This window comes from Rutilus rutilus (assembly GCF_951802725.1).
Source record: "Rutilus rutilus genome assembly, chromosome: 11".
In the NCBI taxonomy this organism is placed as follows: domain Eukaryota; kingdom Metazoa; phylum Chordata; class Actinopteri; order Cypriniformes; family Leuciscidae; genus Rutilus; species Rutilus rutilus.
In genome coordinates, this window is record NC_140216.1 from 6,176,395 (window position 1) to 6,202,506 (window position 26,112).

The 26,112-nt window shown below is 37.1% G+C and overlaps 1 protein-coding gene and 1 long non-coding RNA gene across 5 annotated transcripts in view; both read left to right on the top strand.

Annotated features, from left to right (window-relative positions):
- Positions 1-2,063: 2,063 nt before the first annotated feature.
- Positions 2,064-26,112, top strand: part of col16a1 (collagen, type XVI, alpha 1) — a 75,537-nt gene continuing 51,488 nt past the window's right edge. For all 4 annotated transcript variants that reach the window (XM_084423414.1, XM_084423416.1, XM_084423415.1 and 1 more), the window contains exons 1-5: positions 2,064-2,251; positions 6,442-6,535; positions 18,449-18,517; positions 19,491-19,608; positions 25,385-25,508. In XM_084423414.1, the coding sequence (XP_084279540.1) occupies positions 6,460-6,535; positions 18,449-18,517; positions 19,491-19,608; positions 25,385-25,508 (387 nt within the window). In that variant the 5' untranslated portion in view covers positions 2,064-2,251; positions 6,442-6,459. The remainder of the gene's footprint in view (positions 2,252-6,441; positions 6,536-18,448; positions 18,518-19,490; positions 19,609-25,384; positions 25,509-26,112) is intronic.
- On the top strand, positions 8,247-11,337 carry LOC311299672. Its single transcript, XR_014629181.1, has 3 exons — positions 8,247-8,844; positions 9,106-9,189; positions 10,778-11,337. It is a non-coding gene; the product is annotated as an uncharacterized lncRNA (long non-coding RNA).

Below are 26,112 nucleotides of genomic sequence, written 5' to 3' on the forward strand. Positions count from 1 at the left end.
TTCATCTCCAATGGCCTCATGGGAAAGCAAAATGTCTAGTGGTTGGACACTTCAAAGCGGATGTAGAATGTCCTCCATGCAGGTATTGTTAAAACACTGTTTCATCAATATTGTGTATTCATATATCATACTCGTTTGACAAACTGCTTTTACTTACATAATATTTGGACACTGAGAATGTTTTTGGAGGAAGGTATGAATTACCATAGTGAACTTTTATAAGGGTCAGCAACTTATTTCGATTAAAAACACAGGCTGTAGTTGGGTGATTCTCCAACTAGGAGCACTTTTGGCACTGTGAGCTTATGGAAAATTCACTCTCTTAAAACACACTTAAAACAATCTTCCTAGCTTCATTAATTTGTCTTCTAACACAATATAACAGTGGGCAGTTTTAGAATTCCATGGAATATTATTATTTTTAACAGTTTTTCTGAAGAGCGCTTTCAAAGATGTCATTTCCACCACTTTTCAATTTATGTAATATAATACTGTAAAACTGATTATATAAGATGATGTATCTGTCAACAACATCAGTGGCTACCCAATCATGTAACAAAATAAATCTTAATACTTCATGAACTTAATGCATTTTTATTTAAAGTTGCTAAATGCCACGAGTTGCTACGAGTACAGCATTTCATTTTTGCTCAGGTCTATGTTTATTATAAGTCACTCACACATATATTGTAAGTAATGAACTATTAATACTTGATTTAAAATACATTTAGAGCCACATCATTGGTTATTCTTATTTTTTTTGCTTAAAAACTGTGTAGTGGAAAGTGGTGGAAATGACAGTTTATGGTGGAAAGATTGTTTCTGTTTATTTTTACTTAAAGCACAAATATGTCTTATTTATTGTCCAAAAGCACAAATATGTCATGAGAACATGCAAATAGCACACAAAAACACCATATATCATGTCCAAAGCTACGCCTGTAATTTCTCAGAGGTGGAAATGACATTTTAGCAGTTTTTCTGCAATATTAGCACACCCATGTCAGGCTTAGCTACTTTTGGACTTATTATGTTGTTTACTCGTAATAAACATAAATACATTATTTTCATATTTGTTGTATATAATTAAACCGAACTACAGCCAAGGTGGAAATGACGCTGAATAAAAATACTCTGTATAAAAGCTTGAGTTACCTTGATTTATTTTCTAGTGCTGAAGAGCACATGTGCCTAAAGTTTCATCTTCAACTAATACATCCTTTTCACTATTATTTTCATGATTACCAAGTAAATAAAATATTTAAGATGGATCTATTAAATTGGATTTTGTTGAGGGAGGTTGAAATGACGGAAAACCTGGGGACAGACTTATTTTATTCCAAACATAGTTTAAAATTGTGATATACATATGGAATTTCGATGGTTTGATATTATTTTATTTGTCCTTAAGACAAACATGTTAATATAATCCTTTAATATGATCCTTTAATATAATTTTTTAACATTCAAAGAGGGCCAGTCTGGGTTGGGGACAAGCATAAAACTGCAAAATCTGCTAATAAACAGCCTTGCAAATTTTTTTTTTAAAGAAAACAGGGGCAAGATTTGGTGGTTACTAGGATGTTGGAGCATGAACTTCATAATGACAATATATTTGTGCATTTGTTTGTTTATTTATTTACAAAAAAAAGGCTGTAGTTGGAGAATCACCCAGCTACAGAAAACAATTATAATTCCATCCACATGGTTTACCGCCAAAGCTGAAACAACAAAACAAGGACCAGACGACTTTTTGCCGTTTAGCCTATACCATATTGTTACCGTCAAAACGGTGTCAGCAGTTTGTAATATTTTGCCTTGGGTTTTTCAGTCACCGATGACCTGTTTAACCCGCGGCGCTGTCTCCATTACCATGACCTCAGATAAGTTCCTCGGCCGTGGAATCATTGTTGAAAAAGAGGAATCTAACAAAGCAGGACTTGTGGAAGGCGGTAGAGGAAAGAAAAGCCCGAGGCGCGTTTCCACACTCAACCGGAGCAGATGATGATGTCATCACGCGTATTCTGGAGATTCTCCCAAGTCCCATCGAGGAACGACAGCGAGGGGAAAGTTTAATAAAACAACTGTGAGGGGAGGGGAGAAAAGAGTTGGAGAAGGAGAACTCCCAGGCAAAAACTTTATCCACGCAGGAGAGGACTCTTGGAAGCTCTTTAAGCAAACTGGATTACACAAAGAACAGTTTTCTGTGGATTAATGTGGCCATAATTCATTGGATTAACGATCGCAGAAGGTAAAATCATGTGTTTTGGTCATATGGGGAATCTTTACGGCGGCGAGGATCCTTGCAAACTCCCCAGGGAGATTTTTGGGACATGTAGGTTTTTTATAGGCTTCAGGGAGATATCGATTTATTTATTTTTTTATTATTTTTATTAGTTATAGCCTATTCACTGAATTTGTATTTACTATTCCAAATATATTTCACGTAGTTTATTAATCAGTATACTGTATGCATGCTTTGTGGGGATGCAAATTATAGGAATTGTTCGTTCTATATGAGATAGTAGTAATAGCCGTTTTAATTTAGGCTGTTTCATTTATTATTCAAATGTGATGTCCACACCATTTTTTTTTTTTTTTTTTTTTTTTTTTTAACTGCAGTTTTAATTGAATGGGGCACATAATCCACACGCAGTTACTATTTTTTTCCTTGCACTTTTTACCACTTTCGTTTGAAAAGTAAAAACTTTTTGACTTGCTGCCCTAATCGTGGCCCCCCAGCGGTAGAGCGAGATTACGCGCGCTCAGGTATTCAGATGCGCTATTTCTTTACTGCGTATACTTTTCTTATGATTATTTTAACACAAACAATACGAAGATAAATATTCATTTGTATATTTGTATCATTTGTATATTCACATTAATACAAATCACAGCAGTATTGTTTAAAGTCATATATCAAATAAAAAAAGTGCATTAGACAGAATGAGCGCTGCTCTTTCCACACGAACATCTGGACAGCTGCGCTTTCACAATAACGTTTGGAGTATAATAACATGATCCTGTGATTCTGTTTTGTATGAGGAGAGGGGAAGGTTTGGAAGCATCTGTATTGTGCAGCTGTGCAATCTCACACTTCTCTCTGGTAACTTCCGAATATGGGCATTGCAAATACTGCTTGTCATGATGCAGCTTTCAAAGTGTAATCTGAAGGACAGTTATTTCATGCAACCCTCTGGCAAGGTGCTTTTAAATTAGATACAGACCATTCATTCATGATCTCTTTCTAAACCTTCTTTTTTTTTTCAAAATCAGCCCGTGGGAGTGGAAAAAATGCATGCTCTCTATCTGATGGTAAAACCATCTGCTCAATTGCAGGGGGAGACAAGGTGAAGATACGTTTGCAACATAACTTTTTGGCACACATTTCCATTAAAACAATATATTTAGTTTGATAAACCAGGCTTCAAGAAAACCAGTTCCAGTATCCTTGAGTGAGAAGCAGAAAGACGCTGCACCAGAAAAAAAGAAAAAAGATAAATGCTCCTTTGGAAAAGAAAGATTGCAAAACAGATGTAATTGAAGGCTAAACAGTGCCGCAGACATGATTACAAATGCCACAGATCCGATTATAAATCTCTCAGGATTGCTCTCTGCATGTGTTTGAAGTGTCTCTCTAGCTCCCATGTTCCTTTAACCAAATGATCTGTGCTGAAAATGTCGGTATCTGTGTAACCGGTACTACTTGACCCGCTCTGAGCGGGACTCAGACCGGCGTGGGAGGCGCGCACGCTAACAAGGACGGCACAAATCGTAGACGCTAGTGTGAGTCTTGAGGCCAGGGGAGTGAGGTTTACACGCACAGACACCCATCCGGGTCACGGCACCAAATGTAACCGGTCCTACTCGACCCGCTCTGAGCGGGACTCAAACCTGCATGGGAGGAGGGCGCACCAACAAGGACCCTAAAGACCGCAGCCGCTAACGTGCCTCTTCAGTGAGGGGAGTGAGGTTTACACATACAGCTCTTACTGGCTCTTACATATCATTAGGTTTTCACACCAGTAACATTTTTAGCACCTTGCATTCCCAAAATAGTGATTCTTAGATGTGTTTATAAGTCAGCGATGAGCTGACAGCACTATATTGGTCCATATAAAATAGGAATACTGTTTGTCACTTGTTTGCACTCTTCTGAAGAGAGAGAGAGAGTTTAACACTCCCTCTTTCCCTAAGCTCTCAGGCTCTGACATGAAAACAACACACTACGCGGCTTCTTGACAGCCTACTTCCTGTCAGCAGTCTGCAAAACAAAATGACTGTAGACTTTCTTACAATAGCTCATTAAAGCCCTTGTTTATTAAAAATGCACTGTCACTTTAAGCCATTCTCTTAGATGGTCCCGAATTATTGTTTTCGCATGCATAGATTGATTGTAACTATCAGTCTTTCATTGAAACACTATCAATTGTCGTTCGTAGCCCACGTACTTGATTCCCTAACTAGTGCTTTAGTCATTCCGACTATAGACATTCACTTCAGATTGCAGGGCACTGAGCCAAGACAGAATGCGAGAGAGACTCTTTCCTTTATCTGCGCGGTCCAGCTGTTCTCGCTGCACGGCAAACAAAGTGAAATGGGAACAAAACAAGCACAAGCTTTAATTTCCATTCCTTTTTCTGTGCGTGGAAGCGAATGGTAATGAGAAATTGCCCTGAGGCATTGAATATAGGTAATGGAGTATCTCCGCCTCGCTCACCTGAAATGGATGTTGTCTTGTTTACTAGAACACTGTTGATTTTGTGGTGAGAAGTGAGGTAGAGCTTTGTAAATAACTGAATCGGAATGATACAAACAGACGTGCGGGCAGCCGGTGAAAGAAGGTATAGCATTTCTCATCTTCAGGTGATAGTGTATACTCTGGGATGGTGTTATTTCGCATGACACCTTCACTTTTGGTGTCTCAACTGGTACAGCTCTACAGGTGGTGTGACCTCAGTTGGAGGATGCAGATTAGGTGTTGCCCGCACAAACATCACCGACAGGCTGAAATTTACAAGAAAGCCATTAAAGGCAGAGGAGAAGGCCTTGTCCCTCGGGCGTTCTGACTAATACATCACTCTGACAGGTTCATGTCCAGACACGCCAGTGAGGGTCACTTTGAGTGAGCAGCATGTCTGTAAACAGGGAAGTGAGGTGATGTTGGTTCTTTGAAAACATGTAAACACATTTTAGATATACTTCATATTCCGTTTAGTTCCATTAATGTTACAAGCAATTAAAGGTGCTGAATCCCTCCATATGCACTAGAAGATAATACACATAAATAATTAGTACACATAAAATAGTTTCTTATATTTTATGGCAAGGGAATATGGAATGCTATCTATTCATCAAAGAATCCTGAAGAAATTCGCAATTGCTAGAAATAAACTCGAAATAAAACAAAAAAAAGACTGACTTTTTTTCTCAGAATTGCAAGTTTATATCTCACAATTCTGACTTTATATCTCCCAATTGCGTGTTATAAAGTCAGAATTGCGAGATATAACCTTGAAATTCGGAGAAAAAAAGTCAGTCTTTTTTTTCCTTAGAATTGGACTTTATAACGTTATATCACGCATATATAACTTTAGATCTTTATCACTATATATCACGTAATTCTGACTTTATATCTCGCAATTCTGAGATAAAAAGTCGCAATTATCTTTTAAAATGTTTTACTCTGTGGCGGAAACAAGCTTCCATAGAAAACCCAAAATGCAATATGCTCTACTTTTTTTATTTCCAGTGTGATGGATGGACCAGAAGTAAAATAAGCTGCATGTTTAATGTTTTTTATGACTTAATTAGTTTTTACACAAAACTGGATTAAAAATGCAAGTTAATCTGGACACCTCTTTAAGAATTAAACATGAAACGTGATGAGTTCATGCAGAGTTTGAAACATTTAGAGTGGAATAATGGCTTCTGTTTCACATATTATTATTATTATTATTATTTTAATAGTAGCCTAGGTATACTGTGCATTATTCAGCATTAATTGTGGAGAAGCTTTGTGTTTCTGTGTATGTGAGAGATGATAATGTTACTGAAAGGGACAGATGGGCGCTGTAATGATAATCATCAAACGTCATGGGTTACAAAGCTTTATTGGAAATGCTTCGGATCATTAGCACATTTTCTACTCTAAAAGCACCCATCCAACCTTATAGGCACCATTATTAATCTGGCCTTTAACCACTATATTGATTATGACTGCTCCCGCATGCTTTCTTACACTTTCTAGCAATTATTTAGAAGCTCTTTTATTGCAGACGTATGGTATTAAATGTAAAAGAAAAAAATGGTGCTGTGTCATAAAGCACACACCTTAAGGATGAGCTCATAGGCATTTCATAACTCATCTGTGTTCTGATGATTTACATTGCTCTTGGTTTCCCTCTCACCTGTTCACTTATTCTTTTTTATCATGGTTAGGAGCTGAAGGAGGGAGTCATGAGGGTCATCTGCTCCTCTCTGGTGCTTCTCACCATCTGCTTGGGTCACGGGGGTCGACTGGCATCAGCTGAAGGTAAGAGTCTGGTCTCCAAATCAAAGGATGACTTTGTCAAAGGCTAGTTCAAACAGCTAAGATTCTGTATGTTTAATTCATACTTCTTCCAACATAACATTATGAATATTTAAAGGAATAGTTAAAATCCTGCTATCATTTGCTAACCTGCATGTCGCTCTAAACACATAGGATTTGATGGAAAATAAAAGGAGACATTTTAAGAAGTGCAGCCTGCTGGTCGACATTGTTAGTACCCGTGGAGATTGACACTTTCAAGCTTCAGAAAGCATTATATGCTTCAAACGCGTGTTTGTGCACTACTGTATTCCAAGTCTTTACAAATCATACCATAGTTTTGTGCTTGAAACAGACCGACATTAAAGTGGTTATCCACTGAACTAGTGAACCACTGAGAATGGATAAATTAATCAGTTGAACTCAAGAACCACTTTGATTCATGAACAAAGCATTCAGAATCAAAGTAAGTAGCCAGATTAAGGGATTCACTGAAAATTCATTCATGAATCATGTGTCACAGCTTCTCTCAAGAACTCATCTAATAGAATTGAAGCAGATGTCAGTATTAATTATTTTCCTCTGTCATATGGCTTCAGTAGACTTGGAACAGTTGTTGGGCTACTTTTACGATGCTTTGTTGTATTTTTGCTTGATAAAGCTTAAAAGTCTCAGTCAGCATCATAATTGCATGAAAAGGAGCGACCAGCACAATTCTGTAAGATATCTCCTTTTGCGTTTCACTGAAAAAAACACTGAAAGTCATACGTTTTTGAACAACATGAAGGTGAGTAAATGATGCCAGAAGCTACATTTTTTGGTGAACTAAGAGAGCAAACAAATCTAAGTTGATGGATCTTGAAGAGGAAGTATATACTGTCATATTCCAAATGAATCTGAATGCCTGAATGCACTCTTTAGTGAAGCCTTCTGTGCATACTGCTGTGTGCTGAACACAGTACACTGAAAAAAATGATTATGGCCCCAATTAAATTAAGCATAATGAAATTTTGCTCATTTAAATCATTTAAATTTAGTTGTTGACTTTAATAAAAAAAAAATCATTGGTTTTATGAGAATGACATGCATTTTGAATCTAGCTATGTGAATTAATTAAAGTCACTTAAAAAAAATTAAGTTGGTTCTTTGCGCATGCGCACATCTTTGGCGCCTTTCCAGTCAGCTTCTTCAAGCAGTGCAAGAGTCGGAGTTGAATTTTTTTGGAGGTGGAGTTTTTTTATTCCATTTGCACAGTAAGTAATAATTCTTATTATATATCACTGTTTATTACAATACATAGTTTGTTGGTTGTATAAAGAGTATAAAATGCTCTGGTTCAGATTCAGAACATGTAAAGTTAACGTTATAGCAGCTAGACAAAAACACACAGCGACCGTCACATACTTTGCGCGCGCACACCATAATTGTTCAAATATTACTGATTTTATGTCACGGTATGTACTTTTAAGATATTTTAGGCGAGAATGTAGTTTTATAAACTTCAAATATGGTCTTTGTTTATAAAGATAGCTCCTAAAAATTGTTCAACGTTTTCTGAGCTCCAGACCGTCATCCTCCGAACAGACTGTTTACGTTAACGTTATACACCCGGTTAATCTGGTTATACCTAAGTCCTTAAAGAATTTGCTGCGGCTTCTAATGTGTCTTTGGTGGTTACACGTGAGATATAAATCGTTCTGGACGGGTAATATTTGATCTATTATTTCTTTTAGAGCAGCTGGGTGTTTTTAGCCGAGCGCCTGGCGTTTTCAGTGGCTGAAAAAGACTGGTGAACTCGCGGCGCAAACACGTCAATTTAGCGTGTGCTTACATAGAAAAACTATGGAGTGGAAAACGACTTCTGTGGGAAAGGCCTCTAAGTTAATCGTTATACGGTTTGCATGTTACCGAAAAATTAAAACTTCAGTTAGCGATTATGGGTTTTTGAAGCAATGAGGGGGAGATTGTGTTTCTGCTTCCTTGTAAGTTACTTTGTCAGTCAACGACTGTGTGTGCTGTAGTATTTTATAATTATGTGGATAATTTCATATTGGTAAAGTTCAAAATATAGCATTGGATTTCTGAATCTTTCAGTGACACAAGTTAACAATAGGGATCCTGTAAATATGTACCTGTAATTATGATCCTGTGATTTAAGCAAACATCTTTACTACTGAAACATCTCCTATTTTCGCTAGTTTTATTGTGTGGTTGTGGTATGTTCAGTATATATCTTGAACTAACAATAATAATCATTGTGTGCTTGCTTTCATTTGAGGTGCTGTCTGCGCATGCGTGACACTGAGGTTCCAGTAAGTAATGTTTCATTATGGAGCATCATTCATTACAGTTAACAATCTATTGACTGGTTAAAGAAAATAGTGGTTATGAAGCATAATATAATATGCTCAACGCTAAAGCATTTACATTTGGTTACATTATGCTTTTTTAATCTTTACTACTGACTGAGACAACCCCTAGTTTCACTAGCTTTAATGGTGTGGTATGAAAATGTATCCAGATTCCAGAACAAACAATAATAATCATTTTGTGCTTGCATGCTTTCATTTGAGGTGCTGTCTGCGCATGAGTGACGCAGAGATTCCAGGTTCACGTTTTCAGTCCAGTCCCAGAGTTTTTTTCAAACGATTTGCACAGTAAGTAATGTTTCATTATGAAGCATCATTCATTACAGTAAACAATCTGTTTACTGGTTAAGGATGTGTTTTTTTTTGTACCTTAGGTCGACATTGGATGTTAAGTTGCTGGAGTTTTATTATTCCAACACTTTGCAAAGGAAGTAATTTTATATTATTATAAATTAAAATTATAATAATTATAATATATCAATTTTATTATTATCATCACTCATAGTAGGGGTCTTAAAGGGGTCATGAACTGCATTATTTTGTTTTATAAATGTTGCAAAGTTCCACTTGCAATTTCAGTATGATTTTACTTCAAAAATTGCCATAATTTAGAAATAAAATCAGTTTTTCCTTCCCTGATTCTAGCCCTCTGATTTGAACGCTTTGCTGTGATGCTTAAGTGTAAACGGAAGCAAAAAAACTAAATGTAATGTCCGCACACTGATATAACGGCTCCTTAGACATCAGACATTACGTTTAGTTTTTTGCTTCAGTTTGCCTCCTTTGTCCTGCACCTGAGCCCAGTTTGGGTTTGAGGAACTTGCACACCTATTTTGTATTATTGACTTAAGTGAAAGCACCCACTGATTGCCTAACAAGCTATTGCATATTGCATTTTTCTTCAATATCGTGCAAGCCTAACGATGAGCATTGTAGCCGATCACAGACATTATGAGAGTGTGAATGCTGTGATCTAGTCATTGCAACTTGATTTTTGCGCTCACAAAGGATTTCATCATAACTAACAGTGCAAACACAATGTAAATAAAAGGTTAGTTGATTATAATGGGACATTTGGCAAGAGTCCAGATTCAGAACTCACCTAAAACTTGCGCTGTTTGATTGACAGCTCCAGCGATTTTAAAGGGAGCGTTCTTTGATCGCTTTCTATATATAATTTAATCAGTTTAAATAACAGATTGTTTTCATGCTACTACCTGGCACTGCACATTATTTTGCACTCTTCAAAGGCATGTTTATTGCTTAGTTGCTCAATCCAGTGTTAGCGTCAAGCATGTTATTTACCTACTACTTTTCATGCGCAAATCAGTTTTAGCAGGGCCACAGTGGTAATGATGTAGTAGGCGTTGATCTTCTGCGGTCTTCTCGAGACGGTCTTTCACCGATAAATAGGTACCGGTATACTCCCAAACTAGTTGTTTTCTGAGCTTAGTTAATAACAATAAAAGCTGTTACAATTATAGACAAACGCAATGTGCTTAAGATACCAGCACAAACACTATATAATGTATGAATTTTGTAAATGACTACCTAAATGATCCACAACTGTTTTGTGTGTGTGTGTGTGTGTGTGTGTGTGTGTGTGTGTGTGTGTGTGTGTGTGTGACAATTATTTGCCTTTTTTGTCCAGAGCTGTTAAACTGCCCACTGTTCTTCAGAAAAATCCTGCAGCTCTTGCAGATTCTTTGCTTTTGCAGCATATTCTATTTATATTTTAAAAAAATTAAAACATCTTACTGTTTTAATAATTATATATATATGTTGTGGTCCTAATTTCCTTTGATTGTATAGACTTTTCAAACAGTTATGAATCAAAAACAATTTCTAATAACAGTTTCTTGTCATTTAAATATAGGACACTCAAAGAAATTAGTTCTTGGAAGACCTGGCAAACATCACCATGGGCATCACCGTGATTAAAAAGGAAAGGGGAGTTCTTGGAGAGTATGATGACATCGGCATTGTTATTGAAGGAGAAATGATTCTGGAGCAGATTAAATCTTTTGCACAAGCCTGTGCAATGATGCTGGGTGCAATCTATGCATTTGATTTGGCATACCCAAAAGAACTCAAGTACTATTTTGAATTTGTTCAGAAAGTCATTCTGCAGATGGATTCTGAAAGGCTGTCCTCCAAAATTTCAAAGACTGAAAAACAGTGTAATGCTGTAATCATTTTGCAACATGCATGAGTGTTCAGCCTCATGAAATTTGTTGCATGAAATGTGAGAACTTTGTTTTTAGGAGTTGTACAGTTTTATTGATTCACAAACAATGTGCTGTTGCCTGTTTCCACATGTGATGTATTTTTTATGTTTATGAATATGCAATGTTATTTGTTGGCACTTTTTTTCAACATTTGAGCTTTTGGCACTGTTTTAATGATTAAAAAACAAATGTATTGTGGCCTATTCCCACTTATGATTTATTTATTTTTAAATTCACAAAGAAAAGGACTTATTAAACATTCACTACATTTGATGGCAGTCATTAAAGATAAGTTTAAAATATTAAAGTAATTTCTCTGTGTATTTGAAAGCCATTTAATAACCTCATACTGTCAATTAAATACCTCTAGATGTTTAACTAGTAGATTTAGCTTAATAATTTTGACTACTCAATAAAATAAATAAATAATTTAAGTAGAAGTAAGATGATTAAACGGGTGGAATTACAAAAAAAAATTGATTAAATTCAACTAAATGAGTTTAGTAGAAGTAACATGATTAAATAGGGGTGGAATTACAAAAAATAATTATACTAAGGTAACTAAATAAAATTGATTAAGTCCAACTTAATTGATTGTACCTACATTTAAACAAATGCATTGCGTGGAACCACTTACGATAAAAAAATTTAGTACATTCAATGAATCATTTTTTTCAGTGTATCTGTATGCCTACCAAACTTGTGTTAACCCAAAGTACTCATTGTTCTTTATTTTACAATTTCCTTTCAAACTTTTATAAGGTCTGCTATTACTTAAAATGAAGGGAAAAAAAGGAGGGGGGAAAATCATGAAAGAACAAGGACCTGTGGAAAATGGCTCAGCGTTTTAAGGGTGATTCCATGCCTTGTTCTCCAGACTGCCAGGGCTGTGTCTCAAAAATATGGTTATGGAAATTACCCTTCATACAGCAGAATTGAGTTGTAAGTGGGGGCCCCTCAGTATTGATACTTTGACATTTTTTTTTGCATGTCACTCTATATCCTCAGTGTAATTAGGCTCATTTTTAAGAAGTTTCAGAAGTTTTGAAGTCCTTCAGAAACTACTGGCTAGTGGTTTCATACGAGACTGGCTTGTGCCCTAATAATGTGAGGAAACATGAGAAGCCCTGTTTGTTTTGAGGCAGAATCTCCAGTTTAAACAATGTAAGGACTTGCTTGTTATCATTCATCACTTTATACTAGTGCATGTTGTTTTTGCACTTTTGCTTGTTAGGCTCTTCTCAAGCTGGGTCTCTGTGGGGTTTGAGGCAGGAGTGAGAAATGCCAACACCTCCAGTCTTTTATTGTATTATATAATAATGCTGTTTTATCTTATTATTATAATAATAATGCAAGTCTGGCTGAATGTAGCCAAACATCTACTGAAATATTAGCATATAAATCCCATGGGCCCTATTTTAACGATCTGAAACACAAGTATCAAACACGAAACGCAAGTAACTTTGTGGGCGGATCTCGGCAAAATCTCCCGACGCAAATCTAAAATGGGTTGGTCTGAAGTAGCTACATTACTCATAGGTGTGGTTTGGGTGTAACGTGAAATAAACCAATCAGAGCATCATCTCACATTTCCTTTAAGAGCAGGCGCGCTTGTTCCATGGCGGATTGCTATTATAACGGCGGATTTGCCAGGCGCATGCCAGGAGCGGTTCACAGCCGAGGAGACCGACGTTCTCGTTAGGGCCGTAAAAGACAGAAAAGTGACATTGTATGGGGATGGGAGAATCCCACCCAAATTAGCTTCGGTTAAACAGGCGTACAATCATTTTGGTAAATGTGTAAGCTAAATTTATTTTTTCACATCTTCATGGACACCACAATGATTTCCCTCATGTGGAATATTTTTCCTTGTAATTATGTATGGTTTGCAAAAATGGCAACTGCAGCGTCTGTGTGTAGATGAGAGAAGTGTATGCGTGTTGTGCACACGCTACATTATGGCCAAGCATGCGCCCTTAAAATAGCATCTGAATGCGCCACTTTAGACTTTAGACTAGGTTTTTCCTGGTCAGTGGTGGAATTGTTTTCTGAAACTGCAAAATAGCACCAGGGAACGTTTGCGCCGGAACACGCCTCCTCTTTGCGCTGAACCTACCCCCGGGAGCGCACGTTCATTCCCTAATTTACCGACGTGCGTCTGTCGAGGGAAAAGTCCGCTGTGCGTCGAGTGCAAAATAGGAATGATACATGCGTCGGTGTACAAAGTCAATTGCGCTGGGTGCAAGACAGGGCCCCGTTAGTGCTTCTTATGCCAAAAATATTGTGTCGATTGATAGTATGATTATACTGTCTTTCTATGTTTAAGGCTAAACCTCTTTTTAAACATTCAACAGTCAAGTACCAGATTTGACTGATAACTTCAATCAAACCATATTTGGTCATTGTTAAAGTCATCATGAAATCAAAACGGATGCTATTTACTTCATGCATGCTCTAAAATATAATAACTTGCTATTTATATGATTCACATTTTAATGTGACTTTTGTATGACTTTTTCCCTTGTGCATTTTTGTTCTGATTGCACCATTTACCCTTTCATCACCATGTAAATCTGTGCTCAGAAGTGATGCACGATTGCTTTAGCTAACAAACTTACTCCCAAAAAAACTTTTCCTACATTCAGCCACATCCAATTACCCTAGGTTTGGATAGTAGATTTCTGGGATGTCTTTGCTCACCCCCAGCTGTGCAAATCCCCAATTGACTTTTTCCTTAATGAGTTTCTCCAGGCCAACTTTGGGACCTAAAAATATACAATAAACAATATGCAAGCAGGGACAAATAGAGCAGAGGCCATGGGAGGGAATCTGAACAAGGGTAAGACACAGTATCTTACATAATGAGCTTTCCAGATAACTGACTGAATCCAGGAAAGGTGATGTTTTTATTTTTCTCCCAAAATTTTTCTTCTACCCTCTTTAAAATGGATGTATTTTTATATTTCATCCTTTTGGAAAGTGAAGGACTTTGAGGAAGAACCTTTAAAAGAGTCTAACGGTGAAGCAGCTTGTACAGCTACGTATCTCTAAATTAAAAGAATGCTGACTCTGAACATATGAAATCCTAAACTCCAGAAACGTTCACTCCACTTCAAACTCTATAGCCCTGTCTGCAATGCTTGATGACGTGTCTGTTCTCCATGCATTTGAAATGCACCTCTCCCTCCCCCTGCGTTCAACTTTCCATCATTGCCTTGGGAGCGAGAGCCGCCTCCAGCTTTCCTATCTCCTCCCTGACATCTCTGCATATTAATCCCGCCTTTTTGCCGTGTGAAAGCTGAGGGGCTTTGTAGAACCTAGAAGAAAAGGGATTTAGCCGAGTCTGTCTGATTTCAAAAAGTGGAAATGCGAGAACAATTCAAAATTAATTCTTTATCTGACAGATAAGTTTTTGTTGGAGACATTTTCTCCCTCTCTGTATCTGCTGAGTTGGCTGTGGAGAGATGCAGGTGTTGTAGATTTAAAAAGAGCTCTTTGTAACTTGACAGGGCAAGAATACGAGTTGGAAAACCCATCACCTGCTCTACTCCGCCACTAGAAGCTCAACGAGATGGCTCTGAGCTGCTTCTCTCTTTTATTGCTTGAGTTTCTCATACTCATCTGATCTCTGAATCTTCTAAGTGACAGTTCCCTACGCTGCAGTAACTTGCTAATGCACTTTGATTGATGTATGTGTCTTTGAACCAAACCATGCTGATTAAAAACTCTTCTCGTCTCAGACACCTCTGACATGCTTCTTCACAAAGAAAAAGTTTTTTTTTTAACTGAACTTTTCAGTGTTTGTGGATCATGAAAAAAAGCATTTTTCGCCAATAATCAGTATCGTTCAATAGAAGCAATTATTTTCACTATTCTTTAAAAACAGCCGATGATCAGGACCATTATATCCTGTCAGTCAAAAGGGTGTGAGACTGCATCTCATACCGTGAAGAAAACGTCTCTTGTTGAATTAGGGCTGTCAACGTTAATGCGACAGTTAAAGTATAATATAAAAACAGGGATGTTTAAATTTGTGAATTAATTGAATTTAATGTTTGCTAGCAAGCTCTATTTGACCCTATCAATCACCCGTAGTTCAAGTCAGAGTTGCCAGGTCCAGGTTTTTTCCCCACACCAAACATTATTTGAAGGACGCTTTCCATCCAATAGTTGCAAAAAGCGTTGTTCTTTATTACTTCTGATAAGAAACAAAGTCTCAGCTTTCGAATTCTGTCCATTTTATCACAAAATTCTTGAAATAAATGGCGCTCTTTGACGCTCTTAAATGTGACGTGACAGATCGCTGTAGCGCCTCAGTTCAAGTAGCAGGTGGAGGAGCGCGAGTCTTTTCTTCCACTAGTTACAGTTACAGTATAACATGAATAAACATGCAGGGATATCAAAAGGTATGTTGAAAAATACACTACAACTTACCAAAATGTACCATGTCATCGCTCAATCAGTGTTTCACCCGTGGAAAGACGTCAGTAAAACAATATGTCACTTAAAGGAGTCATAACCTGTAATTTTCACTTTTCCACGAGAATCAATGTATGTTATGATTGCCTAACGCACTGGCCGGGAAGCCGATATTTAAAAGTGAAGCGTTTGTTTACCCCTGGGTTCGTAAACCAGCCCACGTGCACGCGCACTCAAATACGAGATTTTTATTTCTGCCCCGACTTGACGTCAAGACGGGGCAGGATATACCATATATGGACACCGCAGACCTATGTTGCCCTGCCCCTCTCCCCCTCATATGCAGAAACGTAGTGCACACGTGAGTTGCTCTGTTGTTGACTGCCAGAATCAACATGTAAATGTGTTTTCTCTCCCAAGAACGGACCAAGCTGTCAGGGACCAGTGGATTAAATTCATTTTTAATGACGCGGTTCCTACAACCCTTCCCACTGGCTTAACGTTAGGTGTCTGTGCTAATCATTTTACGACGGAATCGTTCACAAGTTTGGGGCAAATTTAAAAATGATAAACAGACAAGAAAATGATACAGCTATATTTTTATAGAATTGTATATTATATAACTATGACAACATATAATTGTATTGATTTTTTTATAGAATAGACAGGGATAGATAAATAAAACAAACAGTCAGTCAAGTAATAATAAACATAAAGAAAAAGATCACGTTACATGTCTGTAGAAGAAAAATATTGAATGTCTAAAAAACCACAACGTGAAACAAGGCAAAAACACCACATGATAGCAAACGTTGATCTCAATAACCACTGTAAGCTGATAAAAAAAAGTAGACTACATCTCCGTTAATGTAATCTACATTAAATAAAAGGTATAATGTATGTCTCAGTCAAAATGATTGTCTTTACCATTCAGAGACATCTTGATGTAGACGTCCTTCCATCGACTCTACATCTTCCCTTTTCTAGCTCAGGTTCAGTGTCTGGCTCATACATATACGGTTGAATTCCGTAGGTCGCGGCCAGGTCGGGTTCATTCACAACTTGCGCCATGATGTCATTTTGGAATGATATGCTGAAGTTACCTGCGGTGTCAACCCCCCTCCTTCCTGCCACCAATCAACGCGCCTCATTTGCATTATTAAAATGAGCGTCCACGACAGCCAAAATATCGCATCAGATCTCGCGAGACAATAATGCCTTCAGAAATAAGGGTCAGAGGAGCTCTGTGTTTATTTTTTTTTCACTTTTCTTTTTTAGAAGGGCCTGAAAGACTATAATAGAGCTTGGGTATCCAAGGTAATACTAGGTTATGACTCCTTTAACATTGCATTTACCCCTGGAAAGTTATCCAGTATTCCCAGTTTGTTAGTTATCCATAAAAAAAAACAGTAGATATGAGTTTATTTACTTAATTATATATGTATATTTTAATACATTTTTCATGGAGACAAGTGTTTAAAGTCCGCGTGAACCGGAAAGTTGCAAACGACTTTTCTCCAGTGCTGTGACGTATTTCCCAGTGAAAAGGAATATTGAACAGAGGGCAGGGTTTTACTCTAGTGCTCCTCCTTTCCATCTCTCGCTCATTACAGACTAACGGTTTGAGGGGAGTGGTTAAGCGTTTCCCAACCCAAGTCCTCAAACCTACGTCATCAGAGAAGGTCCTCCAAGGCAGAGGGGAGGGGCATTTTCAGATTTTGATTAAAGATTACGAAGCCAAAAAATGTTTTTCTGTGTTTTGACTTGCACGGATTAATTGTTCACCACAAGACTAGTAATATGCGCTAACAAAGTAAATAGGGTCCATTTTGATTTCATGCCGACTTTAAATGTAAACTACCTAATGTGCAACTGAGTTCGTTGTAATCAAACATTTCAGTTTTTATTTGTGTAATTAATATAGGCTACCTGAAAATACAAAGCAGTTTACTATAATAGTTGGGCTTTTAAAAAATACCTCTAATATAGCTAGTAATATACCAAATGAGAGTGTTCTCTGTAGTTTACAGCATTAGTTAACTTGTGAGGGATTTTTTTTTTCTTTACGGAAGGGCAAAATCAGTATCAGTATCGCAGATATCATTCTGAATAATCGGCGGATACATTAAGTATTAGGACATCTCTAATACAGAGTCATAATGCCCATTAAAAATTTTGAGTATGTTTTAAATGTAACTTCCTCCCTAAACAGGTGAACAACACAACAGGTGAAAAAAGTGTATCACTTTATTAAATAAAAATGGATGGTGATCCTTGGTGTTCAAGTTCAGTTGTTCACAGCAGTTTTTCTTTATATGTTAAACAAGTTCAAGTTTAAAGTAAAAAAAAAAAAAAAATCCTCCATTTGTTCATGTCTTTTCTCATCCAGAGCACCAAAAGAGCAAGGACCGCTAATAATGCCCCCTTAAAGTCACCATAAAACAGAAGTTGCAATAGTATCTTCTTCCCTATGTGATGTATATCTGAGTGAAACGACTTCTGGAATGACAAAAAAAAAAAAATTAAAATTGGGTGGGACTTGATTTCATCCTTTAGGAATTGATTGGATTGTATTAACTTTGTTAGATCTTTTTCATATGTTGCCCATCAGTTGAGAGTGTTTCAGACCACCTGTCATTGTCTTTGCCACCATGCAGTGAGATTGGGAGAGTGATTCCCCCAGAGAAAAGCAAGTTATTTTTAGCTCCATTTATACGTGAGGTGGTGTCTGTCTCCTTCACACAATCTTTGAATGGCTCAACTCTTTTACCTCATGTTCAGGACTAAGTTTTGACAGGACACTTCATGATTGGTTGTACAAGTTGTGTTTTTTTTGCAAAACCTTTCACGGTTGGCAGGACAAGATCTGCTGCAACTTGACTGCTTCTCTCTTTTTACAGGTGTCAGCTGCCCGTCCATACAGGTAGAAGACTGGAAGTTTCCTCAAGCTGCCAGACACAACATTACAGGTAAAGACTGCTGCATATGGACCTTCATTAAAGTAGCCAAAAATGAAAATTCTGTCATGTACTCACCCTCAAGTCATGCCACAAAAGAAGATGTTTAGTTGAATGTCCAACCTGCTCTGCTGGGTGGTTGTCTAGCTCTAAAAAGGATCATAAAGTCCATATGATTTGTACACTGTATTCCAAGTATTTTAAAGCAACATCATAGCTTTGTATTAAAGATATCATTCACTAAAAATCATGACTCAAAATGCATTTGAAGTTTGAGCGAAATGATGGTGAGTTGACACGCTTTTCATTTTGAGCAAACTTATCCCTATTCTTATGATTTTATGTTTATGTAAATGCAGAAACACTGGAAATCAGTTCAATGATATATATACATATATCATTTATTTAGAAGTCTCTTATGGTCAACAAGGCAACATTTATTTGATCGTAATACAGTAAATACAGTAAGATTGTGAAATATTATAAAAAAAAATAATAAAACAACTATTTTCTATTTGAATATATTTTAAAATGTCATTTATTCCTGTGATGGCAAAGCTGAATTTTCAGCATCATTACTCCAGTCTTCAGTGTCAAATGATCCTTCAGAAAACACTCTAATATTCTGATTTGATGCTCAAGAAGCTTTCCTTATTATTATCAACACTGGTTTCTACTCCCTTCGGCTGTGCTGCATCTTACTTACATTATTTCTGCACACTGTATATCCAAAAATGGGAAAGATGTTCACTGTAATCATTCCAGCCTTTTAATACACTTATAAAAGTCCAACTGCCCATAAAGCAGTCTAAGGAATAGACTCTGTCTGTGTGCTGAAAGATACAGATACTCACAGTATTAAGATTCCTCCTTTGGCCTTATATGAATTGAAAACTGCCACAGCAGAGATGATACATAGCGAAGGACATGTACCACTCTTCATTAGCCTGTGGGGTGGTAAATGGATTGATCGTCCGATCCGCAGGTTTCAATCTGGCGCGGCGTTTCTCCCTGCTGAAGAACAGCGAGGTCAAGAAGATCCGAAATCTGAGAGGGCCTGTCATCCTTCGCCTTGGGAAAGTCCAACTCATCCAACCTACAGAGTAAATGTTTTACCTTTCCTCTACTTATTTGTCTTATCTATTTTCTAGTTTTTGGACAGAGGGAATGGTTATTTCTGTCTTTTCCTGTGACCCTTTAGGGTCTACTATAGAAAAAAAACTCAATTCTAAACTCAGACTATGGAGTCTGTTCATCCTCTAAAAGCAATGCAGTTCAATAAAATATAATTGCAGAACTACCAAAGTATTAGCAGGTCTGTACAAGCCTTGAATTCCTGGCTGTTGACTGTTATTTGGTTTTACATTTACTGTAGAATCATGAAAGAATCACAATAATGTCACCAGAGAGATTTTGACTTCCTCCTTATGTTACGTCCATCTCTCTCCAAATAAGCATTTCAGCAGATTACATGCTGCTTTGTGCTTTTACAGAGAAACGCTGTTAAATTTTTTATTAACAATAACTTTAAGTGCTTTTGGTGAGACCTCAAGCCACAGTAACAATCCGTTTTATGACAATGCTTTTATTGAGCCGCGCATAGATGAAAAATGTCATTGATATAGGCTAACGGGTTCTGTTTCCTCTGAGTTCTCTGGGATGAGAAGTTCAGTTTGCATTGGTTTAGACTACACATCAGCTTCCTTAGAATTTCCTGTTACTCTTTTCTCATGTAGACTTAACAGAAATGAGAGCTTGAATGTTTGAGCCAAATAGGTCAGAAGAGTAATACTGAAGCTTTTGTGCTGGACTGTAGAGCGTTTTTATACTCTTTTTGTACTTGCTCTGTCGTCAATCTGTAGTGAATACAGTATATCATGAACACACACACACACACAAAATGATGTCCTTCAAAAGCCCTATTTGGACAGGAGAACTTCTTTTCCCTGAGGAGGTTAGGTAACTTTGTGTTGTACAGGCTAACTTTCAGATTTATATCTCATGCTAATCGAATAAATGTTAATCCTCTAACAATCCTCTAACATTTTTCTGAAGGAAGATATGGTGACTACAGGCAAAGTGGGACATATTCTGATCATTTAAATTTGTTTTTAAAATAAGATCCAAATAGCTACATTGGTTTCATCACATTCTATGGGATGCTTGGATACATAGAGAGTATGTATATATATATATATATATATATATATATACAGTATATCCCTCAAAGATACTAGTTATCCATTATTCAGATGTTTAGACATGTGATTTTTTTTTCTCTAATAGTGATTGAGCAGCTGTTTATCTCCCTGTCATAAGATGATAACTGTTCTCTGCCGCTCTCTTTAGAGAAAGCTGCTTGGCAGTTGCAAATAAACATGAGGATTTGACGCAGCTTTGTGCTGATGGTGCATTGCAAGAAATGTTACTTAAAGGTTAGGAATTTGGATCCAGATGTTTGGTGGAAGTCTTGCGACACCATCAACTCATCTCTTATATGAGATGTGTCCCACCTTTGCAGCGATATACTGTTAATGAACATTGAGATGCCATCCACGCTGCTGAGAGCGACACTTAAATGAATATGTAAATATGTGCTGCGCAACAAAACAACAAACAAAATGACAGCAGTGAGAAAGCAGCGGTTAAGAAAGCATCTGATCGTAGCGATGTGGATATGTTTGCACCAGTTCTGCAATTTACTGTTCATTCAAAAATACACTGTTTTAATAGTTTGATTATAAAGTATATATAAGACTAAAGACTACAGATCAGGCTATGTAAGACTGTAGTTTGAATTAATCCCTTTACTTTGCATGACACAATGACATTACAGTACAGAATATCAAAATGGAGGGACTATCAGAATAGAATAGAAGAGTATATAGTGCATAGTATAAGTGCATATAGTGCATCGATTGAAACACGACTGATGTGTCTCCTATGGAGCTTCAGAATAAAATCTCAACAATTTCACAAAATGTGGTCAGAATTGCTAATATGTGATCCTGGACCAGTCACATGGGTCAATTTTTTTTAAATTGAGATTTATACATCATCTGAAAGTTGAAAGCTTTCCATTGATGTATGGTTTGTTAGGATAGGACAATATTTGGCCGATATACAACTATTTGAAGATCTAGAATCTGAGGGTGCAAAAAAATCGAAACATTGAGAAAATCGCCTTTAAAGTTGTCCATTTATGTTCGCGATTGTGCTGCATTCACTCACAAAAATTAATGTTTTATATATTTACGGTAGGAAATTTACAAAATATCTTCATGGAACATGATCTATACTTAATAACCTAATGATTTTTGGCCTAAAAGAAAAATCAATAATTTTGACCATACAATGTATTGTTGGCTTTTGCCACAACTATACCCGTGCGACTTGTGACTGGTTTTGTGATCCAGGGTCACATATATGTTAGTGTTCAAAATGCTTTCTTTCTCCATTTCATATCTCTTTTAGCTGCACTAATAGTTGTCTTTTGGTGGAAAGTTGTACGGTTTGACCTTCTGAAAGATACACATACACATACACACAGACATACCCAAATCCCCCCATCATCAGGGAGTTCCTCTCTAAGAATGGGTTTTCCAGAGCCCCAGGTGCTTTCTCCATTTGAAACCTGAGCTCTTTTTCTCCCGCTCTAAATCTCATCTCTCAGCCAGAGAAAGAGAGCGGAGCCTACACTTGAAACTCACTCGACATGGCCGGCTTACTGCAGAGAGAGAGAGAGAGAGAGTGAGAGAGAGAGACAAGATTCTTCCTACATAAATGCTCTCCTATATTCTCTTTCTATAAGATAAAGTGTAATGTAAAGTCTTGTCAGCTGGTCTCTGATATGTGATAGCTGCAGATGGCGTATAAATTGTTCGTCCACCTCTGTGTTAGTCATTCTCTTAGCTTAGACTTGACCTGTAATAGAACTGTCTACCTCTTGCTTTCCTTTATCTAGGATTTCACCTCACCTGGGAGAGAGATTGAGTGTGTTTACACATGTCTTTGTGTTTGTGTTCGAGAAGAAGTAAAGTTGGGGGCTGATAAGAATAACAGATAATCAGCAGCTTGTTGTGGCTGATCCTGATAATGAAGCATTTTGCGTTTTCTAGCTAATTAGCTAATTAATTAAAACTACTCACTGGACACTTAATAATTGTTGTTTAAAAGCACCGTTCTTTACAATTAATACAGGCGAAATGACAAATTATTTTTAATTCGCTAACAAATTAGAAATGTTCTGTTTTAAATTTATGAAAAAATGCTCACAATAACCATTACAGGATTTGTTGAAAAAACATTAAAATCACAATATGAATTTTACATCATTGGAAAGGTCTGCAACAAGTGTGTTTGTTTTATTCACACGTACACTACCATTCAAAAGTTTGAATTTTGTATGGTTTTGAAATAAGTCTTTTATGCTCACCAAGACTACATTTATTTGGTTAAAAAATATACATAATATTTTTTATATATTGTTCTGTTTTAAAGTGTAAATTATTCCTGAGATGGCAAAGCTGAATTTTCAGCACCCATTACTCCAGTCTTAAGTGTCACATGATACTTCAGAAATCATTCTAATATGCTGATTTGATGCTCAAGAAACCTTTATTATTATCATCATCAATGTTGAAATCAGTTTTCTTTTCAGGAGTCTTTGATTAATAAAAAGTTAAAAAGAACAGCATTAGTTTGAAGTAGAAATAGTTTTTAACATTATACAAAGTTCTGTCTTGAAACTCTTGATGGCGCAGACTGATAGGTCGGTCCTTAACTCAGTCTGCTTGCGATCACTTCATTCTCTATAGGACTATAGCTTATTGGTTCCTGCTGTATCAGTAGCCTATGATCTTGCTGCTCAACTTTCAAATGCTTGGTCGGCATCTGCCATGGCAGTTGAAACCCTTCACCTTCCCCAGCTCCACCTGTATAGATTTGCTTCGATTAAAGGATAATTCCGGTATTTAGCACTTGGAGTCTCTTTTCTGGTTTGTTTTGGATGAACTAGAGTGGTGGACACAGAAATTTTGACGATGGGTCCTGTCTCGACTTTTTGACTCGTTTAGAATCGCCTTTGACCGCTTCAGAGTGGCTGGCTACGGGCATGCACGAACATCCCTTAACGTTCGTTTTCAAAACTGTGCAACTCACCGAGTGGTTAGTGGTGTTCGTTGATGTTCCAAAACAAGTAGCGTAGCGAAATACAGTTTCTGTCGTGTTTTATTTGCCATTTTGTAAAATCCCATTGATTCCTGTTGGAGGACTCATTGCTCGTTGATATTACTGCGCTTCAGACTCAAATATCGAGCGGAAGTTTATACGCGGTTGTTAGGTATCTGAAAAAATAGTTTCACTATAGCAAATAACACGGATTGAAATCATACATTGCGCCGATATATTTGTTTTTAATCATCAACGAACACCACTAACCACTCGGTGAGTTGCATTAAGGGTTGTTTTAAAGACATTGTTAAAGTGCAGCCACTCTGAAGCGGTCAAAGGCGATTCTAAACGAGTCAAAAAGTCGAGACAGGACCCATCGTCAAAATGTCTGTGTCCACCACTCTAGTTCATCCATAACAAACCAGAAAAGAGACTCAAAGTGCTAAATACCGGAATTATCCTTTAATTCATGAATGCTATTGTACAGAAACAGTCTTATTCTCTCATAGCAGTGTGTCGTGTATGTGTTGGCAGTAGCAAGTCCTGTACTTGCTCTGCAGCAGCAGCAGCAGCAGCAGTGTAGCGGACCCATTCGGCCAAAACCAAACATATCAACATTGTCCTATCCATTACCATGCCAAACAATCAGAGAATTGTCAAGACAGAAGTGTCTTTTTAATTTTTGATCGATTTAATGAATTTTAATTTCTTTTAGAAATTACGTGTGAACTGTTGTGTGTTCTTTATGAAATGCTTGACAGAGTTCAGCAGAGTATTAACTCTTTGTTGCTAATATAAAATGCAGATTTTTTGCTCGTTGCTAATATAAACCCAAGGCTTGTCTGTAAGTAAATATGCTTATCTTCTAGATTCAAAATGACGCATGCCACATTTCAAAAGTTTTAAAACAATTTTAAAAACACAGAAATATTACACTGCTGTTTTAAAGGCCACACTTACACACCGTGCACATGAGGCTTTTTAGTTCTTACACACATTATATAAAAGAAAATGCAGCAATCAAATATACTGTAACAAATTATCGGCAAAAAAAATGGCTGTAATCCCACCATTGGCATTCCATAATAATAACTGAACTTTCTTTGTTACTGGCCACCAATATATCATGCACCTCTATTCTATAAAGTGTCTTGGATCTGCTATCTCTAAAAATTAAATGAAAAATCGTTAATCTTTGATTTATGATAGCCCTTTAAGAGGAGAAGTTTTGTTCAGTAATATCAGCAAGAAATCTTTGCAAACAATGTGTACTTCACTCCCTGTCATAACAAGTTTCATCCTGTACAAACTCTCTCTCTCTTTCTAGTGCTTAGGCCTGATTTCATTTTTTCCTTAAGGAGGCCAGCCTCACTGTTATTACTTTTCAGCACTCTCACACTGTGTGTGTATTTGGGATGGTAAACACATTCCTGGAGTTTGTCTGCCCTTGACCCACCAAGAGGCAGGCAAACTGTTTATCTAGAGAGAGATAGTTGAGAATGAAGATGAGGATTTCTGAGCTGCATTTCTCTTAAAAATTAGTGTCAGGGGTTATTATCCCTCTATCTGTATCCATAGCACCATCAATACAGAGATGCTCCGACTACTGCTACCATTCAGACTGATTCTGTACTATTACAACCCACCTCTTCCTCGTTTATTTGTTTGTTCGTGCGCTGCAGTCTAACCACATGCTTGTCTCCTCAGTCAAGTATTTCCTCATGGACTTCCAGAGGAGTTCACCCTGGTCTTCACCATGTTGCTGAAGAAGAAATCTTTGAATGACAACATTTACCTGTTCCAGATATCCGATGAGAACGGTTATCCTCAGGTGTGTGTCCACTTTCCCCTCAAGTCTATAGATTTGTGTCTTCAGGAACTGATAATTATAGGGCAGCATGTTAAATCATAAAATTCGAATCGCTGATTATTTGTTAGATATTGTTATTTTGTGTCGGACTGGGTGGTGCAGAAGTTAGCACGCTTAACTGTGACACTTGTATAGAATTCTCCTGTTTTTAATAAAATATATTTCAATTTAACAGCAAGCTAGTGCTTGATTATTATGCTACAGCAAGAAACTAACACTATGTTTTGAAAACTAACTCTGTGTTTGAGTTATTGTATTTTTATGTGAGAAATTTGGCTTTGGCCCATACATAAAAGAAGTTAAAGTTAAAGTTAAAGGGATACTCCACTTATTTTGGAAATAGGCTCATTTTACAACTCCCCCAGAGTTAAAAAGTTGAGTTTTACCGTTTTCTAATCCATTCAGCTGAACTCCGGGTCTGGCGGTACCACTTTTAACATAGCTTAGATCATTGAATCGGACAAGACCATTAGCATCTCTCTCAAAAAAATGACCAAAGAGTTTCGATATTTTTCCTATTTAAAACTTGACTCTTCTGTAGTTACATCGTGTACTATAGACCGAC